This window comes from Dama dama, chromosome 16 (assembly GCF_033118175.1).
Source record: "Dama dama isolate Ldn47 chromosome 16, ASM3311817v1, whole genome shotgun sequence".
Classification (NCBI taxonomy): domain Eukaryota; kingdom Metazoa; phylum Chordata; class Mammalia; order Artiodactyla; family Cervidae; genus Dama; species Dama dama.
In genome coordinates, this window is record NC_083696.1 from 7,169,287 (window position 1) to 7,194,913 (window position 25,627).

At 48.5% G+C, this 25,627-nt stretch overlaps 1 protein-coding gene across 1 annotated transcript in view; it reads right to left on the reverse strand.

The window, feature by feature from the left end:
* Nucleotides 1-25,627, reverse strand: part of PAPPA (pappalysin 1) — a 258,399-nt gene that overhangs the window by 200,964 nt on the left and 31,808 nt on the right. Inside the window, exons 2-3 of the mRNA XM_061163313.1 lie at nt 22,258-23,320; nt 635-780 (exon numbers count right to left, since the gene is read on the reverse strand). Coding sequence (XP_061019296.1) covers nt 635-780; nt 22,258-23,320 — 1,209 coding nt within the window. The remainder of the gene's footprint in view (nt 1-634; nt 781-22,257; nt 23,321-25,627) is intronic.

The window sequence follows — 25,627 nt, forward strand, 5'->3', positions numbered from 1 at the left end:
AAATTAAAGGACAACAGTGTTTGCTTACAGGGCCTGGTTCAGAACCCATTGTCATTTCTGACTTTTGGTGATTGGCTTGTATAAACACATGTCTTGTTTATGGATACGCATAATTTGAATGTAAGAAGAATTCCTGGTGGTGCTGGTGGATGGAACATGGAGGAACAGGGAGTTCTTGCAAACTCTTTGTTTCCTCCTTTCAAGCCAACCCATCACAGGCTGGCCCAGCACAAAGCTGTTACTAGGCTGAGAAGATACTCGCATGAACGAAGAGGCAGGGGGTGTACGGAGAAAAGCAACCAGTGAACAGAGTCGGAAACCTAAATTCTAATTGTGGTTCTGCCCCTGATTTGGGTGTGACCTTAGATAAGCCCCCTTTGCTCTCCAGACCTTAGTTCCTCCACTGGTAGAACAGAATAAATAGTATTGGGTTATTGTTCAGAGCCTCACTTGATGGCTGACAGATAAGGAATGCTCAAGAGTTTTGCAATATCAAAAGAGATCAATAACTAAGTTGTTCATCGTCATTACCACCACGATCACCATCAGAACTGTGACCCCCATCATCATCCCCACTAGTCAGTGTATGCCCGTACCAATCCAACTTCTTCCTGAAGAAGCTTCCAGCTCTCACCTAAGTGCATCAGGGCCTCCTTGTCCCATGGCCAAGTTGCTACGCCTGCCAACTCCTCCTCCGAGGAGTTTGCAAAGAAGATGTTGAGGTGTGTTGATCCATCCAGTCTAAGAATGTTCTTCATCTCATTAACATCCACGTACGCTCTGTAAGAGAAAAAGAACCTTGGCTGTCATCACCATCCGAAAAAAAGGTACTATTCAAATAATAGGTACTCCCAGATTAACTGAGTCACACCATATGCCAGGCACTTGGCTAAGTACTTTATAAACATGACCTCACTGACTTCCCCCAATAATGTGATACAGTAAGTGAGGGGATCCCATGGTATAAACAAACAAACAAAAAAATGTCCTTGTGAGTTTGAGAAACTTGAAGTTTTCTCAGCTTATCAATGATAGCAGCGTTCAGTTTAGAACCTCAGTCAATCTAAAGGCAACAACTGTGTCCCTAGGGACTCTGCTATATTGACTGATGACAGGGCAACATAATACGGACACAGATCGAGAACGGACCATGGAAGAGATAACACATATTCTAATCCTGGCTTCTTCTCTACTTCATTCACTATGGACCTTGGACCATTTATTAGGCAAACAAAAGCTACACTGGGAGGCCTGCTTTGCATCTCTATTCCCATCTTGCAAGGGGGTGTTATTATTCTGTTCTCAAGATAAGCAACATGTGGTCCAAAGTGATTAAACAGGTTGCCCAGAGTTGCAAAACTCGGTTTTCAAGGTCAATTCTGTCTGGCTTGGAAACATATGTTCCTTTCACTGGGGTGCTATCTACCTCCCATAGATGATTCTGCACTCTGCAAGCCTTTATTACTTTGTCCATAAAATAGGCCAAGGTATATATCACATTGGAGGCAGCCATCAGTGCAGAAACCTAGAATATATACTGATGCATTTGGAAAGTGAATTATTTCCGCACGCTGTCATCATTAGCTCTTTAACACACCAAACAAACACGTCAGACAAAGAAAGAAATGACCTTGGGAAAGAGACTGGCATATCCCAGGTGCTCAATAAATAAGAACACTTCCCTTGTGGAGTACGACTCTCCCTTCAGAACAGGAATTATAAAGCTTTGGGCCAGTCACAGACTCAATGGATCACAGAGAGAGTTATCTTACCCTCCGTCACGCTTCTTTCAGGTGGCGCTAGAGGTAAAGAACGCACCTGCAATGCAGGAGACGCAGGTTCGATCCCTGGGTCAGGAAGATCCCCTGCAGAAGGGCATGGCTACCGACTCCAGTATCCTTGCCTGGAGAATACTAGAGCCTGGAGGGCTGCAGTCCATGGAGTCGCAAAGAGTCGGATGTGACTGAAGTGAGTTAGCATGCATACGTGCATATTCTCTCTTAGGATCCTTGTGAACAGCCAATAAGCATTTTTGGAGTAAAGTTAGAAATGAATCAATGAACAAAAACATATAGAAATAAGCAAGCAGGCAGCCTGGTGTAGTAGGTGAGATAAAGCCTGTGAATAATGATCTTTAGTGGTTCAGATGGTAAAGAATCTGCCTGCAATTTGGGAGACCCAGGTTCAGCCCCTGGGTTGGGAAGATCATCTGGAGAAGGGAATGGCACCCCACTTCAATATTCCTGCCTGGAGAATCCCATGGACAGAGGAGCCTGGCGGGCTATCGTCCATGGGTCACAAAGAGTCGGGCATGACCGAGAGACTGACAGAGATCTTTAATGTTTGCTGGGCCCTTCTCTGTGGCCTGACACCACATGGATAATCACCTTTAATCTGCATTACACTGAGGTAGGTGGTATTGTTATCCCCATTTTCCAGAAGAGGGAAAAGAGGCTCACACAACCTCAGACGTTGCTTGGGTCACACAGCTAGCTGGAACGGTTTCCCTTTCCCACCACGCTGCCTCTCAAGGGTGGGGGTGGGGGGGCTGGCACAGAGCCTGGCCAGCTAAACACTAATGATACCTCCCTTCTCGTTTCTTCCTGGAGCCACAGAAGAAGCCCCCAACATGTGAAGCAGTAAAGTCAGAGGTCCCCAGTGGGGCCTGTAGGACCCTGGCTTCCCCTTTAGCCTCGTATCACTGTTCCCTCCCCTGAATTTCCCAGTATGTTGTCAGCAACATCTGCCTCCCCCATTCCCCCCATCGTGCATCATCCTCAGAGCCTTTACTCACGCTGTTCCTCTCAAGGACCTAGCTCCTCTGATGAACAAATCCAACGTCTGTGCTGGTATCACTCCTCCAGGAAGCCTTCCCCGATTCCCACCTCACCTCTATCTCTTCTACCGTCTCTGCACCCGTCCACCTCCTATGAGCACACGCACTCACACCACTCCAAACACTCCACTGGTCTGCATCTACCACTGTCTGTGGCTCCCTGGGGGCAGGAAATGTGCCTAATTCATCTCTGTTTATCACCCACTTCTCAGCACAGGGCTTGACCCTTGGCAAGCACTCAGGAGATCTGGATGGAGGAGAAAAACATTGGGAAAGAGAAAATCTAAAACATTTAGGCCCCAGTCTCAGCTGCAGCTTCCTTCCTATGAGGCTCCAACTTCCTTATCAATACACTGGGGTTAGGAACAGATGCCCAGTGCTTCATGGGGCATTTCTGTGGGTCATGAACCTGTACCTCCACTCTGGGGGGAAGAGAATATGTCTGAAACCTACAGTGCCCTCCTGGCCCCCTATGTGATCAAGAGCCCATGATTAGTCATGGGACCATAATTTTTCCAGCTTTTCAATTACAAAAAAAAAAAAAAAAGTTGCACATGTGTTGGAGATACAGGCAAGGCCTGGAGAAGTCACACCTGTGTCTAGGCTGAGCTGACTAGGAATTCCGAGCACAGAAGCTGAGATAGTGACCCAAAATCTCACTGCTGTACCTCTGCACCCCTCAGCTTCTGAGACGAGAAGTCTCATGAGGAGTTTGAATGAGTCTTCTCAGTGATCTGAGTAGAAATGAGGAAGGATAAGGACGACACATGGTAAGTTCTCACTGTATGCCAGCCCCTGTCCTAGCTACACCTGTTGTCTCACCTCTGTGCAGAATTTGAAGCCACGGGGCAGAGCATGGAAGATGATCTGTTCTCAAGTCAAAGTCCTGGGTTTGAATCCAGCTCTTCCCCTGGATGTTTGGGTCCCCCCCTGGGTTATTTATTTAACTTCCTGTGTCCCCGTCTCTTTATACAGAAGATAAAGATGCTAACAGTATCCACCTCATCGAGTCGTTCTGAGGATCTGGGACATTAATAAAGGAAGTGTAAAGGGCTTAGAATAATACCTAGCACACAGAAACCCTGGGTAAATGTTTAGCCATTCCTGGTATTCATCCCGGTCCTACAGATGAAGGAACAGGGGTTCAGAGATCACATAAACACTGACAAGGCCAAGTCCAAATCTCCATGTGTCCAACTCTTCCCTCAACCTCACCCTCAAACCCGAGCTCTCTCAGGACCACAGGGAAAAGAAACAAGTGGGAGCGGAATGAAAACACTGAGATGCTGAGGTTTCCCTGGATCGGCCCTTCCCAGACTATTTATTATTTTCTAATTGATTTGTCCATTTCCATCTAGCGCTCTCTCGGGCAGAGAACACACATGTTATTAGAGAAAGTCACCTCTTTGTTCCAGGGCTCCAGGCTGAGAAAGCTTCAGGAGAGGAAGCAAGGGGCGGGGCAGGGGCGGGGAGATGTTTTAATTGGTTGTTTATTCCGATGTAATTGCAGAAACCAATCTTTTCGGTGGGTGGTATTCATCCTGGCCCAAGGCAGAGATGTGGGATATTAAATAAATAGACTCTCCCTTTCTTGTATATGTTTTTGTTTTTTTTTTTGTTTGTTTGTTTTTCACACTTTGAGAAGCTCCCGTTTCCCTAAAGAGATGGACCCTCTCTTCTCCAGTTATTTTTGGGGGGGACCCACACAAAGGACAATAGTTGTGTGGCTAAAAGATTTTCTTCTGCTAGCTAAGGTCTTCCTGCCGGTTCAGAGCCAAGCGGGGTGTTTCCCGAAAGTATCAGGGGAAAATCTTGGGCATAGGAGTCCATGTATTTAACTTCCTCCTCCATCTCTTTGTAAGGTCTGTTTGACTTCCCTGGTGACACCTGTCAGAGCCGGGGACACGAGTTTGATCCCTGGTCCGGGAAGATTCCATATGCCTCAGAGCAACTAAGCCCATATGCCACAACCACTGAGCCTGCACTCCAGGGCCCACGAGCCGCAACTACTGAAGCCCACACACCAGGAGCCTGTGCTCTGCAACCAGAGAAGCCATCGTTATGAGAAGCCCCCGCCCCACAACCAAGGGTAGCCCCTACTTGCCGCAACTAGAGAGAGCCCACACATAGCAACAAAGACCGTGCACTGCCAAAAGCAGTTAATGTTTAAGAAAAGCTTTGTTCATCCCCTTTGTAGACGGATGGAGGAGACAGCACAGGCGGTCACACTGAGAAGGACCATTCAGAGTTGATGGAGATGGATGCTAAGAGGAGGAAAAGGGTTTGCTGAGGGCCACTCGCTCTCCGTTTTGTTACCACGGGGAGGCTGGTCCCCTAGGTACACTCTAAATTAGCCAAATTTCTTTAAAAAAAGAAATCACCTCCCCCCAATTCATCTAAATCCCAAACTCTGTGTGTTTATTAATTTATGTGCAGGTTCTACTTGGCTGGACAGTAGACCCGGATCCACGGGCAAGTTGCTACACCTCTCTGAGTCTCAGCTAGCTCATGGGGCTACCAGAAGGATGGACGGAGCCAGCTCAGCACCATCCTGGCACAGACCTCCCCCCACCACCCCGCATTTTCTGGTCTCCGATTATTTCTCTTATTTCTTCCTCGTGGGAAAACCCACCTCCGGGTCACTCTCTGGTCTCAGCCTTCAGAGTCTCATGCCTACCACCCAATCTTCTCCTCCTCCCCACAACCTCCCACTCAAGTTCTTACAGTTTCCTCATCCCAAGAACCTCTGGGTTTGCCCAATGATGCCCGTTCCTGAAGCATGTCCATCAGCCTCTCTTCTCTGCCTTACAAGCTCTCTTCCTGAATCTCAGCCTTTTAAATTCTTACCCTCCCTGCTAGGCTCAGTTCACATGTACTACACGCCACGTGTCTGCTCCTGACCACTCTCCCCTGTAAGATGGGGTGATGATGTCCACCCTTCAGGGCTGTAAGGAGGACCAGAGGCAGAAGAAAACGTTCCTCCCACAGTGCCTGGCACATTCAAAGGCACTCATTGATTAGCCAGGGCTATATGTATTGCATTATTATTATTATATTAATTACAAGGACAATTATTAGCAACACCAAAATCAACAGCATCAACCTCTAGCTGAAAATGATTTCGCCCTCCTCAGAGGCTCCTAATTTTGACTCTAGTTTCTATTATCCCGCTCGGGATTATCCTCACGGACTTTCCATCAGCCTGCAATAAGCTTCAAACTTATAAGCCGCGTCTTTATCCTCTCTGTATCGCCGACAACTTTCCTTCAAGAGACAGAGCTCTCTCTGGTTGGCAGCTTTTGAGCACCTCTCTGGTGAGCTTCCCAGGTGATGCAGTGGTAAAGAATCTGCCTGCCAATGCAAGAAATACAAAAGACGCAGGTTCCATCCCTGGGTCGGGAAGATCCCCTGAAGGAGGAAATGGCTACCTGCTCCAGTACTCTTGCCTGGAGAACGCCATGGACAGAGGAGCCTGGTGGGCTGCAGTCCATGGGGTCGCAAAGAGTCAGGCATGACTAAGTGACTCAGCACACACACACTCGTAAACTGTGTAACTTCAAAACAGGATGAGGAAGTCCAGGAGTCAGGGAAGTGAAGTGGTTTGCCCAAGGCATCAAGTAAGGAGTGGAAGGCCTCTAGTCACGAGCCTATATATGATAGCACTTTTGTACCAACTAATAAAGTCACCTCTCCCTTCGAGGCGGCAGGGGCATAGTTCCTTGCAAGGGGGCACGGTGTGGAGAGTTAAGCGTGGGGAGGATTGTAGCATCCACCTTCCATTTCAGTTGGACACCCCCGTGCAAAATCTCAGTGCCTGGATTTCTGGCCCGCCCCCACTATGCTCGGCTGCCTAGGTTGCAGCTCTGAGTCCCCATCTATTCAGTGAGCTTGTGAACTACCAGCATGTTCCAAATCGAGGTCTATGCAAGGCTAAATCCACAAGAAGCAGAGGCACATTTAAAGGAAAAAACAGTTTCCAAGTCAGATGGCTTCAGGACATGCTCTGTTAAACAAGGTTCAATACATATATTTTTTTAATTGCAAGAATTTTCAGAGCCTTTAATATACAAAATGGGAGTAAGACAGAGAGCGTATGAAGTATTCCCAAACACATTTGACCATAATCCTTTTTCCCCCGCCCCACCGCTGCCCCTGCCAAAAATCAAATAACAGCACAACCAACTGAGCTTGGGAAACGCTGGGCTGAGTTGGAAAGTCCCTTCTCACTCAGATCCTCTCCCGACTGCCTGTCAAGAGAGGTGTCTTGGTGTCTCTCTTCTTCCCGCGCGGCCCTTGTACCTGGCTCCGCCTGTGAGGGCTGCGGGTCCCCTGGAATGTCAGTTTCAGGACGGGGCCCGGCCAAGGCGTTCTCATGGCTTTCCCCCTTCTGCCAGAACTACATTTCAAAGCCATGAGAGCAGTCCTGGAGGGAGATCAAAGCTCTCTCAACTCAACTGTCATTAGGATATTTTCTTTATGCATCTCACTCCCTGGTGAGTGCCAACAACATATTTCCTAAATGCACTGGCCTGAGATGGTACAACTCGGTAATAATCTCAATGAGAGGGCTGTCAGGGCCTGTTTTATTGAAGGAGAAGCAAAAGGGAACTGCGTTCAAAATGCAGAACAACAACAACAATCTCTCCAACCGAGTCATGAAGGCATCAAGTTTTTCCAACTCTAGATCATAAGGCACTAGCTTTCCTGTTTTCAAGATGGTGACAGGCAAGGTACAGTGAGCTCAGGTCAAGATTGTGTCTCTATTACCACTCAAAGCAAATGGCCTCCCCACCACACAAGTGACGGCTGAGACCTTTGAGGACTGCCAAGCCGAAGTCCTGCTCCCGGGGCCCTTGATGGGCACAGGCGACTGACGGGAGTGGTGCTGCCCATCTGTAAATACCGTCCATTCAAAGAGGGTTTGTCTGAGCTGCTCCTGGCTGAGAACTGGCTATTTCCAAGCTACAGGCTCTTTCAGATTAAGGGGAAGAACAGCAGAGTGCTACAGAAAAACTCATCTTTTTTTTTTTTTAAGTGAAATTTCTTTAAATATGACAGCATAATGTTTACCAACTCAATGGACACAAACTTGAGCAAGCTCTGGGAGCTAGTGAAGGACTGGGAAGACTGACATCCTGTAGTCCACGGGGTCGCAAAGAATCGGACACAACTTAGCGCCCGAACAACAACAACAACATTTAAATGGAACACCTTAGATCTTTACTCTCCTTGTAGCCCAGGAAGAGGACAGTCTTACACAGCAAAACTGTTAATTACATGGTTAAATGTTCTCAGATGGATTTCTAGACAGAAATGTTTTGGACTTAAGTCGATTCCTCATGCAGTGGTATGACAGTGGGGCATACGTATGTCAAAGTCGGTGATACATTTCTGTATTCACTATTTTCTTCTGGCATTATACACCAAGACCTACCTAACTACTGTCATCCCTGGCCTTACTTTTCTTTTGGGGAAAAAAAACAAACAAACATATTTTAAGACAGAGATAGAATAGAGGTCAAATCCTCCCTCTTCTAGCAAGTGACCCTGTGACCTTGGAGAAGGGATTCAATCTCTCTGAACCTCAATTTCCCTATCTGTAAAATGGGGATTATAAAATTCAACCTAGAAATGGGTATATAAAAATCCAAAGGGTAGTACACAAGAATGTCCCTAAAAGACTGCTCAACTCATGAAAAAACCCTAAGATGCAAAATTTTATCTAACTCGCTCATGGAGCTAGGGGCTTCCCTGGTAGCTCAGTGTGAAAGCATCTGCCTGCCATGCAGGAGACTGCCTACAAGGGAGGAGCCGCGGGTTCAGACCCTGGGTCAGGAAGATCCCCTGGAGAAGGAACCCACTCCAGCATTCTTGCCTGGGAAATCCCATGAATGGAGGAGCCTGGCAGGCTACAGTCCATGGGGTCTCAAGAACCGGACACAACTTAACGATTACACCAGCACCATCACTATGGAACTAGAGGAAACTGGCCTTGGATCCCAATGTTTATTGTGTCTCCTTCCCATCAGTGCACCCTGGTTCCATCACTGGACCAATGTGTTTATCTTCCTCATAGGCAGCTGCCCCATCTCTACAACTCACAGAAAAAAGTCCTGTAACGTTGCCCATTTCCAAATTCTGATTGCAGCTTGTCATTCCCATGGAAGATCTCAAGTCCGTGGGGCACTCCTCCACGTTCAGAACACACCAGACCATTTGAAAGTGATTATCAAATATAGAGATCAAAGCCACTCAACACAAGTCATTAAAACAAGATAAACCTCAGAATGTTTATTGCATCCATATCCTTGTTCCAAATAACAAGCTTTCTCCAAACTGTGACCAGTTCTAAAACCTGGATGTTGTACTTTTATCCCAAGGGGCCTAGTGATCTGGACTTTACTCTCCTGCTCAGTTTCACTGTCAGAAATGCCTAAATTTGCCCCTCTTGTGTGTAAGAAGGGGTAAAGAAAAAATACTTGAAGAGCTGATTTAAATTCTCAGAATCCTGAATGATTGGTTTCAAAGATTATAACTCTTATGCGGAAGCTTGACATGCAATCTAAGAAAAATGCAACAGCATCAATTAAAGATCAATTGAAAATTGATCATGATTTAAATTCTTTTACTGAATGAGTCATTCTTTCAGTATCTATGCTTTAGCCTCCCTCCCTTCCTGTCTGCCTGCTTTCATTCTTTCCTTCTTAACTTCCTTCCTCCTTACATATGATTCATTTTTTTCTCTTTCATTCTCCAATACTTATTGAGATTATATCCTATACTATACTTTAAGCTAGAAGTTAGGCATAAAATATGAATGAGAAACACTTTTCTCTATCAAAGAGCTAGCAGTTTTATGAACGAAGCAGGACAAATTATCGGATGATCACAACACGATGTGATAATGCTAATAAAACCTACCATTTAGGGGAGCTTACTATTATACACACTGGCACTGCTTAAGTCCTTTTTTAAACTGTCTCTTTGAAGCTTTACAAAAACCTTATGTGTTAAGTATGAGTAGTCCCATACTTGCAGGGGAAGAAACCAGGGTTCAGTGGGGGTGACACCGCTTTCCCAAGACCCTCCCCTTGGCACTCCTAGGCTGTAAGTCACACAATACAATCTCTGGTCTCTCGGATCCCACACACTCTAACCATCAGTCTCTTACCTTTGCCTCTGATCTGTGTTATGACAGAGCGAGTGCTGAATGTGAGGAAAGCACAGAGGGATGGCATTTACCCAGGTGAAGGCCGGGGGGAGATACCATTGTGGTTTTCATGGGAAGAGTACACTTTGGACCCAGTGTGGGAGGCAGAGGAAAAGAGGCTTAGAAACACATAAGAAGAGGAAGACACAACAAGTCCTCTGGTTTCAAAGCTGGGACCCCGGGAGTAATTTCACAAGAGGCAGCTGGCGGGGTCAGCAATGGCCACATCAGGAAGGGCCTTGTACACCAGGCTGTGGAGGATGGGCAATGTTCTGCAAGCTTTACGCAGACCCTGGCAGACTTTTATGGAAGAGAACAAAACAATCTGCTTCATGTTTTCCAAAGAGCCTTCTGGAGGAATGTTGGAAGATGGACTAGAAGAGGGATGAAAGTAAAGGCATCGGCAGTGGCTTGCAGAAAACGGAGTAGATGTGAGCATGTCTAAGAAGGAGAGCTATTTACGCACCAGGATCATCTGATGTTTGGTGCGGTCAGGAGTGAGAGGAGGAGAAATGATGGGTCTGGGTTCTGACAAGGTCTACTGGAGTGCTGCTCTTTTATGATTCTCAGGTTCTACAGATCAACCCCCCACTCCCATCCCCCACTGCTGCCCTAAACTCTTGGTCAACCCACCAACTCTGTCTTTCTGGGGCTGTCATGTCACGTGGAAGGTCAAGGTCCACCCCCAGGAAAATCACGGGCCTGCGGTTCTCTGCAGGATAGGGTCCTAATGAAACCAGGAGATGGCTGGGACTGAGAATCCTGAGGAAATGGACAGGAGGAGGGGAAGGCGCTGATTCAGAGAGGCAGGGACGATCAATGGGCAGGTTCTCAAATCTTTGGATCATCTTAAAAACTGACGTGAAAGTAGCAATCTCTCATTCTGACAAATGAACACAGCATTCAAAAGGTGAAACTCCCATACATGCTGTCCCTCATAGCATAAAATAATGGGGACTGATGTAGGTCTCTGAAGGAAGGAATAAAATAATCTCAGAATAAAGGACACCACTTTAAAAGGAATACCTTTTATCGGGAGCTACTCAGCTCCTATTTTTCTCGTTTCTCACTCTGAAAAAGGCTTCTAGAAACTTGTGGAGCAGAAGGCAGAGTGTCAGACACCTGACACTGGTTCCTGGCAAGCTCAGCTCCACTCACTTGGTTAATGTGCCCCATCCTTCCAGACCCAGCCTAGAAGCGACTCTGACCCCTGATGAGTCAGGTACCCACCCTTGCTTCCCTCAGCACCTTGGACTTCTCCACAGCAGCACTTCTCCAACTAGCTACTTATTTACCTGCAGGAAATTCCACGAGGGCAGAATCACACCTATCTTGTGAGACGCTCATTGTGACCCCAGCACCTTACAGAGTGCTCACACGTAGTAGACCTGCCCCCCGCCCCCCACCACCCCACACACACACAAGGACGAGCCATCACTCTCCTAACATCTTCTCCTGGGGTTCTACAATCTCTGCTTTGATAGCCCCAGGGACTCCAAGTTCACTGATTTTCAGGGAAGCCATGAAACTTGAAGAATCCCCTGATCTGTAAGGAAGACCAACAGTTGAACTGTGATGGTGTGTTCAAAAGTACAAGGACGGTGACACAGGGATCGCATGTCGAATCATTGCTCTCACAACAGCAACGCACAGTTCCAGGGCCCTCCGCTCGCTCTCTCCACCCCCTCACTTTCTTCTTAGAGGATCAAAACCACAATTGATAAATAATACAACTGACCACACTGAGAGGGATATACACAGCTCGCCGACAGCCCTGTGGTTGGTCTTACACTTGATGTTCAGTTAAATAAAGACAAATCACCTCTGTGTTGCAAGCTGTAGCAGCCACAGAGTTCTGAGGACAGGCGGCGATCTCACTAGACTCTGTCGTTTCACTCTAACTTTTAAACATTTAAAACTTAAGTGATGTGAAGACTGACCCCACACGTTTATAGTTGGGGAGATCTGAGCAAGAATGACATTATCGTCAATGTGGGTCAATATGGCAGCTTCTGGGTGTTAGCCTGGGCCCATACAAATCACCTTGTTGTTGTCGGTCACTCAGTTGTGTCCGACTCTTTGCGACCCCATGGACTGCAGCACGCCAGGCTTCCCTGTCCTTCACCACATGCTGGAGTTTGCTCAAACTCATGTCCATTGATTGAGTCAGTGAGGCCATCCAATCATCTCATCCTCTGTTGCCCCGCTCTCCTCCTGCCCTCGAACTTTCCCAGTATTAGCTGAACCTAACAGTCCTATGAAGACCTACAAGACCTTCTAGAACAACACCAAAAAAGATGTCCTTTCCATCATAGTGAACTTCCCTGGTAGTTCAGATGGTAAAGCGTCTGCCTACAATGCGGGAGACCTGGGTTAGATCCCTGGGTTGAGAAGATACTCTGGAGAAGGAAATGGCAACCCACTCCAGTACTCTTGCCTGGAAAATCCCACGGATGGAGGACCCTGATAGGCTACAGTCTAGGGGATCGCAATAAGCCAGACACGAGAGTGGAATGCAAAAGTAGAAAGTCAAGAGATACCTGGAGTAACAGGCAAGTTTGACCTTGGAGTACAAAATGAAGCAGGGCAAAGGCTCACAGAGATTTTTTGCCAAGAGAACACATCGGTCATAGCAAACCCCCTCTTCCAACAACGCAAGAGACAGATCACCTAACCTTAGGCAAATCATAGACACATCTAAAGTAAGAACTACTGAGTCATTCTAGGAGATCAGTGTCATCCCTCATAGATGTACACTATCTCTGGATGATCCTGCACAAGCCTAGTTAGTAACTTCCACAAACTTGGGTCTCTTGGGGGATTAAAAAAAAAGAGACAGCTCTCCAAGGGTCATGTGAAAGTCAGGGTTCAAACATGGGGAAATAATGCTGGAAAGTATGACACTGTGTCAGGCTGTTGAAAGTAGAATTAAATTCAAATTGATTTTTTGGAAAGAGGATGCCACGTTCGGGGCCTGAGAGAAAAGCAAAGAGCAGAGGGGCAGGCTGCCCAAGGTGGAGCTCTTTCCTGAGGCTTCTACCGGGCCGGGGTGACAGTGGGATGATTTTTTTTTTTTCCAAGTTGTCACAGAGTATAATTGTTCCTTCATTGTTACTCTCTACCTGTTGTGCTCAATTAGATATGGGGACTGGCAGATACTTTGAAGGTAGGGACTGTCTCTCATTTCCCTGAATGTCCCCACTGTCAATGCGTTTGTACTTTTCAATAGTCAGCACCTCTCCCCTTCCTTTTTTTATTTTTTCCCCTCTAGCCCCAGTCCCCACAAGCCTGGACTATAACGCCTGAGCAGGTAACAGATCTCAGAGCTCATCTGTCCCAGTTCTCCCATTTTACAGAGAGGCAGAATTTGAAGTCAGAGAAGAGACTTATTCCTTGGTGGCTTTGAAGTTACTTGGAAGGATCTAGTCACTTCCTTCCTCATGCTCTGCCAATCCACAGGCAAACTCCCTCATGTCTGCCTTCCCCCCTCACTCTATAAGATTCTGAGACACTCCAGGCTTTGGTGGAGTGACAGTCACCACTGGCCTCGGTGGCCATCAACACTGGTTAGTAGTGAGAAGCCAAGCTCGAGTCTGAGAGCTGTGGCTAGCTGGCTGAGCTCCAAAAAGGCTGGAATCAATGAACATCAGAAGCTTGAAATGGAGGACACGATCCCCCTCACCTTCCACCCATCGTCACCAGACCCACAAAATGACATAGACTCTGGAATGAGGGAGAAAGAGAAGCAGAGGGGGATGGAGAAAGAAAGCACCCCTCCATAAATATGAAGAAACAGGAGCCTCTTCCATGCCCACAGACAAACCCGTGAGCCACGTGCTGCGGTCCATGCAGTGGTTTTGTGTCTGCAGAAGGTGGGAGTGGAGGTGGGGGGTTCCCTCTCAGGAGATGGAAAGCTGGCCAGCTGCCAGCCGACAGGTACCAGCTGGGCTGAAATCAATTGAGGGAAATGTGTTTCCCGGAAACAAAACGTACCAGGGTCTGTTCAGCCCTTCCTCACAGTCCGGCCGCTCCGTTCCCTAACCTGGAAGGGCATCGGGCTGAGCGCTGAGGCTGTGACGAGTGGCTGGTGTCACCAGTGGACGGAGGAAGGAAAACGAGAGTGCTGACCAAGCCAAACACAGCGTGGAGAAAACCCAGCCGCCTCCCACTGAGGCCCTCGAAAGGGCACCACGCGCTCCATCTGTCTGTCCAGGGCACTGGGGGTGGAAACGTACGTCTAGGAAAGGGGTGAGAGAGCGAGCAGCTCCCGCCTGGCGGGGGCCTCCCCAGCGTGTCTCGGAGGAAAGGCTCCAACCTTCACCTGGAAACCCTCAGGTGGGTGTGCTGTGGCCAGATCCCCAGGCGCAGGGTGAAAACCAGCTCCGTCCTACCCTGCCCCGTGGGGTCCTGAGAGCCCAGGGGCACCGGCCTGGCTTCCAGCCCCCTCCCTAGGATGTGCACGGGTGAACTCCTTGGTAGGATCCTTGGGACCCCGACAGGCCTGTGTTTTTTGGTGGAAATGCATACACTCCATGTGACCTGCTGCCTAACTCTTGGGAAAAGTGAATACATTAGCATTTTGTACATGCCGGGCTTTGGGAGTAAAGGAAATCTTTTAAAAATGGAATCAATGGGTGTCAAAATCCAAGAGCCCTTGGTAGTACGGAGTGATTAGGTCACATCCAACTCCCAGTCCAGCCCAGAGGTTCTAGCAAGGGGGCTCAGGATCCGAGAGGGGCTAGGAATTGGGGGATGTGCATGTCAGAGGTCAGAAGGTTTCCCAGAGACAGAAAATCTCCAAACGACCATTGTTACTTTGAGCGGTCACTAAGTCCCAGGTGCTGTTTTAAAGGGTTGACCAGGTATACTTTTGTGACATCCTCTAAAACCACCCAACGTTACTTTCATTCCTGGTTTTGCAGAGGAGAAAACTGAGTCTCTGATCATGGAAAAGACTAGTTCAAGGTCACAGACATAGTAAGTGGCTTGATTCACATCCCCTCTATCTCTGAAACTTGTGTTCTTATTTATTGTCTGGACTATCCAATCCCTCACTCTTCCACACTCTCTTGAGCATTTTATTAATCACATCTTCAGGGGCCACAAGCAATTCTTCTCCTGCTCTCCATCACCCCTCTAGTCTGCTCTCAAAGACCAAAGTCATGGGTGTTCACGGGTCACAGACAGAACCTGTGAGTCAAGGTGGGCTTTGTTCAGAAGAAAGGCATGAGGAAAATCCAGACTGAATCAGAGGACACCAGGCCATGTGGACCAGGGGGCCTGGATGGGGTGTTTGCATATCTACACTCAAGCACACATAAGGGCTGGATACAGTAAAAAAATCTAGGAGCTTCAGCTGAATCAGCGACCCACCCACTATGACCTCCCTCAATACTGAGGGGACAGTCCCCTGTTGCAGAGCTGTATCCTCTAACACAGACATCGGGGTGTTTTCAAAGTAAACTAGTGTGTGAGCTCAATGAGTTTGATAGAAGTTATGTGGTCTTCATTTAAAAAACCAATTCTGTGGTCAGTCCTTAAAAAAAAAAAGAAGTATTTTAAGAATGGAAGTAATCTGAACAAATGCCCTCAGTGTGAGCACTGCAGTTTCAGCCAGACCCTCTTTTTGAGTCTGCAGTCTCCGAAAGACAAAGCTGCTAGAAGAGGAGCCCACGTGTGCCCGGGGGCAGGGAGGGGCGCCTCCCAGCACCTACTATGTGCCAGGCCCTAGCCCAGGTGCTTCACACAACACGGCTCCATTTACATTTCATGCTGTGCCCCACCCAACGGTGACCGATGAGAACCCAAGTCACTGTTATTGCAAGATGGGCCAAGGCAGACAAGGAACCAGGATTCCAGCACTGGTCAGTCTCCAACACCCCTCATTTCTCCATTCCACCAGGCTTGACTGCTGTTATTGCTCTAATGAATGTTAGTCACGTTAAATAAACTCCGATATTCTGATTATAAAATTCCAAGCAATTTCTCTTACATGATTACTGGAAAAGAATGAACAAAGTTACAGAAAAAAAAAAAAACAATGCTTTCTTTCATCTGCGTGCTGGTTAACTCTTCCCAGAACTCTTTCTGGGATGTTATTTTGTGTGACCCTCGAGGCAATTGTATGATCCTGGCGGTCAGATAGCATTATTATTATTTTTCCCTTTGGACAGATGTGGAAATAGAGGCCCGAGGAGATTAAGAGACTTGCATAGCTAAGAAGCTGCCACGTCAGAGCTCAAAGCTGTTTCCCCTGAATTCTTCTTTCATTCTTTCTAAGTCTGATTGTGGGAGCTTGGTAACCTGATGATCAAAAGAGAGCATCTACCTGCATGAAGCCTCAAGTATCTATCCCACCTCTTTCTTATTCCGTCCCCACACCTGCCCACCTCCATCTCTCTGTTCCTACCTTGCTCTTTTCTATCACCCCAGAGCCTACAAATGCTGGAGACCTGTTTGTAGACCTTCTCTGCCAGAAAGATTTTCCTGATTGCTCCTAACTGCCATGAATCTGCCTTTTCTCAGAGCTCATGTAAGTCCTATCATCTGTCTGGCTCATTTGGAAGTGAATCATCTGCTCTCCTGCCACCTCTTGAATGACTGTAATAAAATGTCATTAAACCACAGCATACAGATACCTTGAGGACATGGATCATATCTTCAATCCCTAGGGCATTTTTCACAAGCCCTTGGATATCAAAGTGCCTTACTAAAATATGGATGATGAATAAGAACACAGCCTTCCTAAACAGAATGCTTCCAAGTTGTCAGCTGCTAAGACGGCAAGGCAATGGCGGGCATTGAAATGCTCTGGGAGGAAGAAATGAGACCCCAGGACTTGTGCTCGGCTTGGCCCTCCTCTCTCTGTGAGGTCTGGGTCAGCACTGCCCCTTTTGGGAGCTCACCACTCCTCATCTATGGTCACGGGGGCTGAACCACTCCACCGCTCATTTCAGCGCAGTGAGTCCCTGATTCCACGCAACAGTGTTAGACGTCAGGGAAGGGAAGAGAAGAAAGTGCATGCTCTGTGAGATCATTCTAGAAAAGAAGTAAGAAAAAAAAAAAAAAACAATAAAGGGTCTCGTTAGAAGGCAAACCATCTACTGGCCTCAGATAAGGGGCAGGAGGAGAGACTGAGGAGGATGACAGACACTAGCAGAGGGGTCAAGCAGACTGCCTCGAGGCTTATTCCAGCCCTTTCCAAAGATTCCATCAACACCCACTTGGGTCCAAAAAACAAAGCATGACCCCAGGGGAATGCCCTTGTTACATTAAAAATAATAATGCAGGGAAGACAAAGAAAAGGTTTCCCTGTGAGGGTGTCACAGGTCTCCTTTTACCTACCTGTCCTATTCCATACCAACAGATGTCCAGGTGAAGTTCACCTAGCGATGCCAGAGCTCGCAGCATGAAGGAGTCCACCAGGAACTCGGTGGATGTGCTGCAACATCCTCTCACCATGAAGTGTGCCCGGCCCAATGTGTCAACCGCCCCTGGATTTCCTGATACCCGGGATTTCTATTAACATCCAGGTTTTTCATTTCATTTATAAAAAGATGCACCAAGTCCGTTCTAACCTGTTTGTAGACATCGCTAACGGCTGCAAATGAGGTCTTGTCTACCTGGCTTGTCTCCACTACTGTAGAGAATGGCCAAGAGTCATTGGAATGTCTTTATAACTGTCCAGTCCAATAAAAAGACCTGTGCTTCCCCTCCAAGGCAGCTCCTCTTGGCTGAGACTGGGTGGGGACGGGGGTCCTTCTTTCACACCAGTGATCACAATGCCTTGCTTGCTCATCTCGCTTATCCACTGGATAAGTGAAACAAAGAGAGTGAAGCTGCTTAGTCGTGTCCGACTCTTTGCAACCCCATGGACTGTAGCCTGCCAGGCTCCTCCATCCATGGGATTTTCTAGGCAAGAGTACTGGAGTGGGTTGTCATTTCCTTCTCCAGGGGATCTTCCCGACCCGGGGATCGAACCCAGGTCTCCCACATTGCAGGCAGACGCTTTACCGTCTGAGCCGCCAGGGTAGCCAGGATTATCTACTGGATGGTGAGCTCCAAAAGGGTAGGGACAGGGCTGGCACAAAGGGAGCATTCAACGTTTAAAGAGAAAAGAAGGAAAAAAATAATAATAAAGAGAAAAGAAGGGAAAACAGGAAGGAAGCAGGGAGGGAAGGAAGAAAGTAAGGAGGGCCTGAAGAAGTGAAAGAGGGGACAGAGGCAGGCTAGAGTTTTTCATGAGATAAACTGAACCCCTTTCTGCTTATGCTCTGGACCCCAGCCATACTGAATGACTCCTTATTCTACAAGCCCTTCCTCATCCCATCCCTCCCCGACCCCTTGCTGAGGCTGCATCCTCTTGGTGGCCCAGCTTTCTCAGTGTTCTGTTCACTCACCCACATCCACTCCCCAGCCCCCTTCTTCGTGCATACCCTCACTCAGGTGTCCTTATCCTGGCCTCTTAATAAGGAAAACTCATGACCACTGTAGCTCTAATAGTTATGCAGTGGCTCATGGACACCCAAAGTCCTTATCTGATTCTCTTCCAAACTCCCTCATCTCAGCATGTCACGAACCCAAATGTTCAGAAGAAGACAGCAAGGTCAGAGAGCAGGGGAGCAGGTATCCGTGAGAGGCAAGAACGTCAGCACAGTCCTGAGAAGCTGCATCACAGCAGATGACCGGGCCTCGGAAACCTAGAGGATCCTTAACCTCACTTTGACCACTAATGGACTGTGCAAGCTTAGGCTTCATCTTCCCTCTATGGGGGAAGCAGGGTTTGGACCCACTGATCTCTGAGGATGCTTCTAGGTCTGACATCTGACATCATTTCGATGTCTTCTGTAGCCTTCTGCTAGGACTGGGTGCTCCCCAGTAACACATGAACTCCTGAGAACATGGACTAAGGGGGCCCAAGGATTAGTAGGCAAAGAATGACTGAGAAACTGTTAGAAGAAACAGTAATTCTCTGATGGAGTCTGCACTGCTGCATCACTGGTGGATCTTATTTTACACGAAGGAACTGCTACATAAACTGTCAGGATGATGAATTTTACTCAGCACCAGTCTAAGTAAGCCGTGCACCAACCACTTCTTATTAGTTTATGGCACAATCAGTACAGAAGTGGAGAGACAGCATTTAGAAACTTTTAGAGAACTGTGACACTGCTTCACCATTCTTGGGGGTGCTTCGTTCATAGCAATTCATTTTTGCTGTTATGTTATAAAAGAATTGGTCGGCAATGTAGAGGAAACAAAACTGGTTCTGTACCATAGATTGAGAAGTAGTAATTGAAATATTATCTTTATTGTTTTCACCCACTGAGAGAGAGAGAGAGGGAGAGAGGAAGGGAGGCAGGCAATGCAGGAGCATACCTTGTGTATGAAACAACTTCACCTCTTTATTAAAAATCATCAAGACAACATCAATCTAATTTTCTATTACAGGTGTCATCCTTCTTTCCTAGCTTCCTCTCTCTCTTCCTTTCCTCCCTTTTTCATTCATTTATTCCTCCCCACTTCTTTCCCTCCTTTTTTAAAAAGTCACCAAGCAAGTATTTCTCTGCAAACTTCCAGAGGTTTCTCTCTGCACACAGGAGGGCCGATTCAGCCGGAATGCTGTGCCCTCCCTGGCACATCATCAGGAGGTGAAACATCCCTGGTGGGGCTCTCTGGGGGCACAGGACTTTCCAGCCAGCAAACACACAGGCCCTGGTGTGAGTGGTCACAGCGCTGGCACATGGCTGCTCACGGACATTCTGGACATGTGGTCCCGTGACTTAGAAAAGAGGAGGCCTCTGGCACCTGCCAGCACTGTCTGCTGATAGTCAGCTCTCTGGAACCGGGGGCCCCGCGGCCCCTGCACCCCAACCACAGAGGTCAGATGCCCTTGGTCCTGACCCAACCATACTCAGCAGTTTTCTCCCAAGGCTTTAGGAAAGCCACCTCACCAGTCACTCCTGCTTTTTGACTCTGCCTCTTACTGCTCCTTGGATTTAAAAATACCCCCCTTCCATGGAAGCTTTGGAGTCAACAGAGCAAGACTCAAATCTAAGCTCTTCCTGCCTTAGCTGAGTGACTGCAGGTAAGTCCCTTCCTTCTTCTGAAGCCTGGATTTCCTTCTGCAAAGCAGGGATAAGGGTGCTTACCTCCTGGCACTGGGAAGGTGCTGAATAAACATTTGTTGCATGAGTGAATGAATGGATAAATGGACAAACAGATGAGTGACTTCCAGTATTCCTGGCTCTTCATCCATCCTCCCATGCCCACTCTATCTGGGCACCCCAGGAACTCCTGGGGTCTGGCTCAGGAGAGCATATATCACATTCATCTCAGAAGTCTTGCATTTGTGATTTAGCCAAATGTCTTTCCTGACCTGGGACCTTGGCTGAGTCATTTCACTCTCTAAAGCCCTATCAGTCAAATACAAATGCTAACCCTGCTAGTCATCCCCATCAAATGCCATCAAAGCCTAACTGAGAGCACAGATGAAAGTGCATTGTGACCTGGAAGGAACCTGCCACATGCCAAGGCTTCTTCCTACACGGGCTGCCCCCATCTCTGAGCCAAGGTGAGAGTCCAGGGGCCCGCCTGGTGCCAGAAGGCTGAGCTGACGTGCTCTCTGGCTTGGGGCCAGGCATGACATTCTCTTGCCAGCATCGTCATTCCTCTGCACATAGGTATTTTGTCGGTGCATGGGAGGCCCTTGCTCTTGTGAGAGAGACATAAAGAGAAGAGTCAGCAGAAAACCCGCAGAGGTTGGCAAATGAGCCGACCAATCAAGCCATCAGCAAGGCCAGGGTCCTGTGAGCTGGACAGAATGGAAAAGTTCAGCATGAATCTGGGAAGTCAGGAAAGTGGATGCGGACTGTCTCTCTGACTTAAAACTAGTTCCCCTGGGTCCCATATCAAATGGTGATCACCTACGGTCCACCTCTTGGTGTTTTGGGGGATTGCTGGTCAGAGTTGTAGTACAAGGCAGGGGCTAAGTCAGGCGTTAGACAGAAAATCTGCCCTCCACCCTTTCCATCCTCTTCTCAGCAATATGTGAAGCTCCTCTGCCTTGAATATCCTCCTTCTCCCTCAGCCTAATCTACTCAATCTCTGATGTCCACACTGTACCTAAGCTTTCCCTAAAATGTTCAAGCTGCAAGTCAGCTGTTCCTCTTTGACCTCCTATGCATGTTACACGCTGCCTTTCATTGTTCAAGAAGCGGCAGACGCACTTATTTGAGAGGGAGTCACCTGCGAGCCCCGAGAAGAGACTTGCTTTGCCTGCCCTCATTTGATCCTCAAAGCAACTTCACAAAGTAGGTGCCACTGCCATTCCCACTGTACAGATGAGGACACAGCTTGTAAGAGGTCACAAAGTAAGGGACGAGATCTGAACCCAGGATTCTTGCCTGGAAAATCCCATGGACAGAGAAGCCTGGCAGGCTACAGTCCACAGGGTCCCGAAGATTCAGACATGGCATAGTGACTGAGAAAGCATGCAGTCTGTCTGACTCCAGCCCATCCCAGCTCCACCAGAACTGCCCAACAGACCCTTCTGCTAGCACAGAAGCAGTTATATGACTCTGTCCAGTTTGGTAGCCACTAGCCCCAGGTGGCTACTGAATTCTGGAAACGTGGCTAGTGTAACGCAAGAACTGGATTTTAAACTGCATTTCATCTTCACTAATTTAAAAACAGTCACATGTGGCTAGTGACCACTGCACGGGACGGCAGAGTGCTTTATAACTGCAGCTGTTAGTACCCAGCCCAGGTCGTCCAGTTTTAGACTCTGAGCCCTTTGAGAAGACAGGATCTCGAGAGCTCCCTCTGAGCCCACAGGAAACAATGCAGAAATATTTTGGTAAGGCACTAACCTTGCATATTTGTTTAGTCGCTAAGTTGTACTGGACTTCTTGTGACCCCATGGACTGCAGGCTGCCAGGCTCCTCTGTCCCGTGGGATTTCCCAGGCAAGAATACTGGAGTGGGTTGCCATTTCCTGCTCCAGAGGGTCTCCTCGACCCAGGGATCCAACCCGCCTCTCCGGCACTGGCAGGCGGATTCTTCACCACGGAGCCACCTGGGAAGCCCCACCTTGCCTGCAGTCCTGCGATTACCTGGTCCAGTCTGCCTTGCAAACTGGGAAATTCCCGCAAGCCCCTTGGGCGTTAGGAGCCACACCCACGGGTGAAAAGGGGAGGAGCGCGATGTCTTACCTGTACTGGTTGTCGGGCTCGAAGCAGGTCTTGGTGACATCGGTAATGTTGGGGTTACAGCACTCGCCGCCGTCGAAGTTGAAGCGCTCGTAGTTGCAGTCCATGTCGCACACCCCATTCTCCTGCTTCTTGGCGAAGGCGGGGTGGCGTAGGTGGCGGCAGTCCCCGCCGTCGTGGCCGGTCAGCGTGTGGTTGCACTCGGGGTCGCAGTTCTCGTCCCCGATCTTGCTGATGTCGCAGTTGGCCAGGATGAGGCGGCGGCGCAACGAGGAGTTGCTCACCTCCAGCACCTCGAGCTCCCAGGAGATGTTGTAGTGCTTGAAGGCCTCGGCCAGCTGCCGGTGCTGGAAGTCGATCTGCTGCCGGCTCACGGTGGGGTTCTCCCGGTCGTCGTCATGGAGGTTGACCACGCGGTAGCGCACCACCTTGGGCCGGCGGAGCCGCGGCAGCTGGTTGTAGTTGGCGATGACCTGGGGGCTGTCGCAGAGCGTCTGCCCGCACAACGGCGGCTCCAGGCTGGTGTCCAGCAGGAAGCCGGGGGCGCCGCTGACCTCCACGCGGGGGCTGCTGCCGTCCTTCATGGGGGACCAGGCCCGCTTCACATTGTCCCAGTTCTCCTGCAGGAGCAGCTGAGGTAGAGGGCCCTGGGGGCCGCGGGTCCCCATGTCCAGCACGATCTCGCGCTGCGTCCTGGCCACCTTCCACAGGCTGAAGCGCTCCACGTAGCCCCGGTAGTTGTGGTTCAGGGTGCTGCCTCCCAGCATGAGCACTTTACACTTCTGGGTCAGGGGGCTGAAGATCCCGCCCACCTGCTCCCCCGAGGTGGCCACCTGGGCACCGTTCATGTAGAGCTTCATCAGCCGCCCGTCGTAGGTGGCAGCCAGGTACACCCACTGGCCTGGGAGGTAGCTGCGGTGGGCATTGATGGTGGTCACTTGCCGGGCCCGGTCTGTCTTCAAGGAGAAAAAGTAGCGTGGGTCTCTGCTGCCTTGGTCACTGACGGTGTGAATGCCCACGACCCATCCTCGGTCACGTGAGGCATAAGAACATTTGTCATAGAGCCCTATGTAGCCCCAAAAGAAAAAGATGAATAAATAAAGGGTGGAGGAAGGAAGGGGGAAGTTCTTTCTTTCTGATAAAATTCCTATCAGGATGTCCTAGAAGAGGACGTTTACAAACTGCGCTCAGTGGCCTCCTGGTGAGCCCCCGGACCACCCCGACGGCAAGGTGAGGGCTAGAGGAAGGGAGAACATGGATGAGGTGGCTTTGGGAGGCTCTGACCACAACTTTAACCCATGTGGTTTCACTTTGATTGGTTCTGAGTATGGGGCACACAAAAAATGACATCTGTTTGCAGAATACATACGTGAGCTAAAGAAAACAACAGTACTACTACTAATAATTAAAATCTGAAAATCTTTGATTTTGCAAAACCGTTGGATGGGGAAGAGGGCTTTTTTAATCAAAAGTGTGTTTTGGGTGTAGAATGACATGTGTGCTGAGAGGGAGAGGTAAGAGAAGAGTCAGAGAGGGAAAATGATCAGCAGAAGGTGCTCATTTCGCAGCTCCGACTACAGTCACCATAACTAGCAGTGTATCAGCCACCAGCACTCATCAATGATCAGCGGTGGTGAACTGCCAGGAAAGTTGCCTGGAGAAGTGACGGTCATGGGCTGCAAAGCTTGTATCACGACAGTAGTCCTGACTGGCTCTGACATTCACCCCCAAAGAAAGGCAGGCATACTTACTATCTGAGCTGGAAAGGTTTTTTAAACATCACCAATTCCAACTCCTTCACTTGAAAGTTAAGAGAGTTGAGACCCAGGAAATGGAAGGTATTTGTTAGGTTACCCAGTCACTGACAAATTTCCTGAGACCCAATTCAAACCTGCTTTTCTCTAACATCAATGCTAATGTTTTCAAAAGTAAAAGGCATCCTCTTAGCATAAAAAGATGTTGGGGACTCCATCATTAAGTAAAACCAGGCCTCTGTCACAAGTGAGGCATTGTGTGAAGGTCTGCATATGCATTAATTCATTTAACCCATTTAGCACCCTCAAAGTGATGATATTAAGTTAACAGAGGAGGAAACAGAAATTTAAGGAGGCAAAGAGATGGATGGTTTAAGGTCAACTGGTTGGCAACTAGATCCTAGATCCATCAGACCCTACGATCACCGTCCTAGGTACTAACTTTACCTCCCTCTCCCCCATCAGTGTCACCAGGGGTCCCTCTGCATAAAACCACCTGCCTGGGTTGTCCCAAATTTCAGTTGACTGTTTGGGAAAGTTCCAAGGCAGACATCTCTAGACTTAGCCTGGAAACACCAGGAAGTCACTAAGTAGATTCTCTCTGGATCGATTATCTTTACTCTCATCAACTCCTGTTCCCAGCTTTTATGAAATATACCCAGTGTCCTTGGCACAGACAAAAAGTTGGATGGGGAAGAGGACTTCCTAATTAAGAATGTATTCTAAGTGTTCTTTGATACATGAGGCTAGGTGGGAGGAGAAAGGGAGGGATAGGAGAATGAATAAAAGATGCTCATTTAGGAGGACAGCCCCTACTTTCAGCTGGAGAATTGTTGCGGTCACCATAACTTTGAGTGTGCCTCTGCCATTAGCACCCATCAAATGAGCACAGAGAGCTTCTAGCAAAATCAATAGAGAAGGCCCACACAGTGTGTACTTCTTTGTGGGTACTGGGGCCTTTGCTTTTGTGTAAATCTGTTAGCAGCTGACGTGGATGGTAGTTTTGGCCAAGCTTCCGAGTCCACCTACATCTCCCCATCACCATTGCCTGTTCTACCACCTTTCAAGTGATGGCCAGGGTCTCCTACAGTATCAACCTGCTCTCAGGCCTTGAGGAAGCACCAAGTATTGGTGGGTCTTGGTTCTCCCCCCAGCAAAGGAGGGGAATGAATGAGGTTTCCCTCGTATGCCTGGTCCACGGGGGATTTTCTGTGATCCCAGGTTTCCCAGTGGCTAAAACAGAAACCACCTCTCCCAGGAAGCTTTCCCTAATGGTCCTGTGAGGAATAATCACTCTCTCCTCTGAATTCTTTGTACTTTTAGGAAACTGGACATTTACTCTCTGGTTTTGGAGTCTCCCCGAGACAGGACGCTTCTTGAGAATGATGACTCGGGCTGGGTCATCTCTGCCCTGCCCAGCATCTCGCACTATGGGTTGTACACAGCAGGTACTCAGCAAGTGTCCCACGGATGCGCACATGGATGATTCCGAACAGAGTGGGAGAAGAGAAAAGGTGAAACAGAATCAGAGGCAGGAATCTATGTCTCCCTGGATAAAGGACAGGGAGAATCAGAAGACAGAGTGTGTTCTTGGCCGGACACAAAGAGCAGGACCTTTG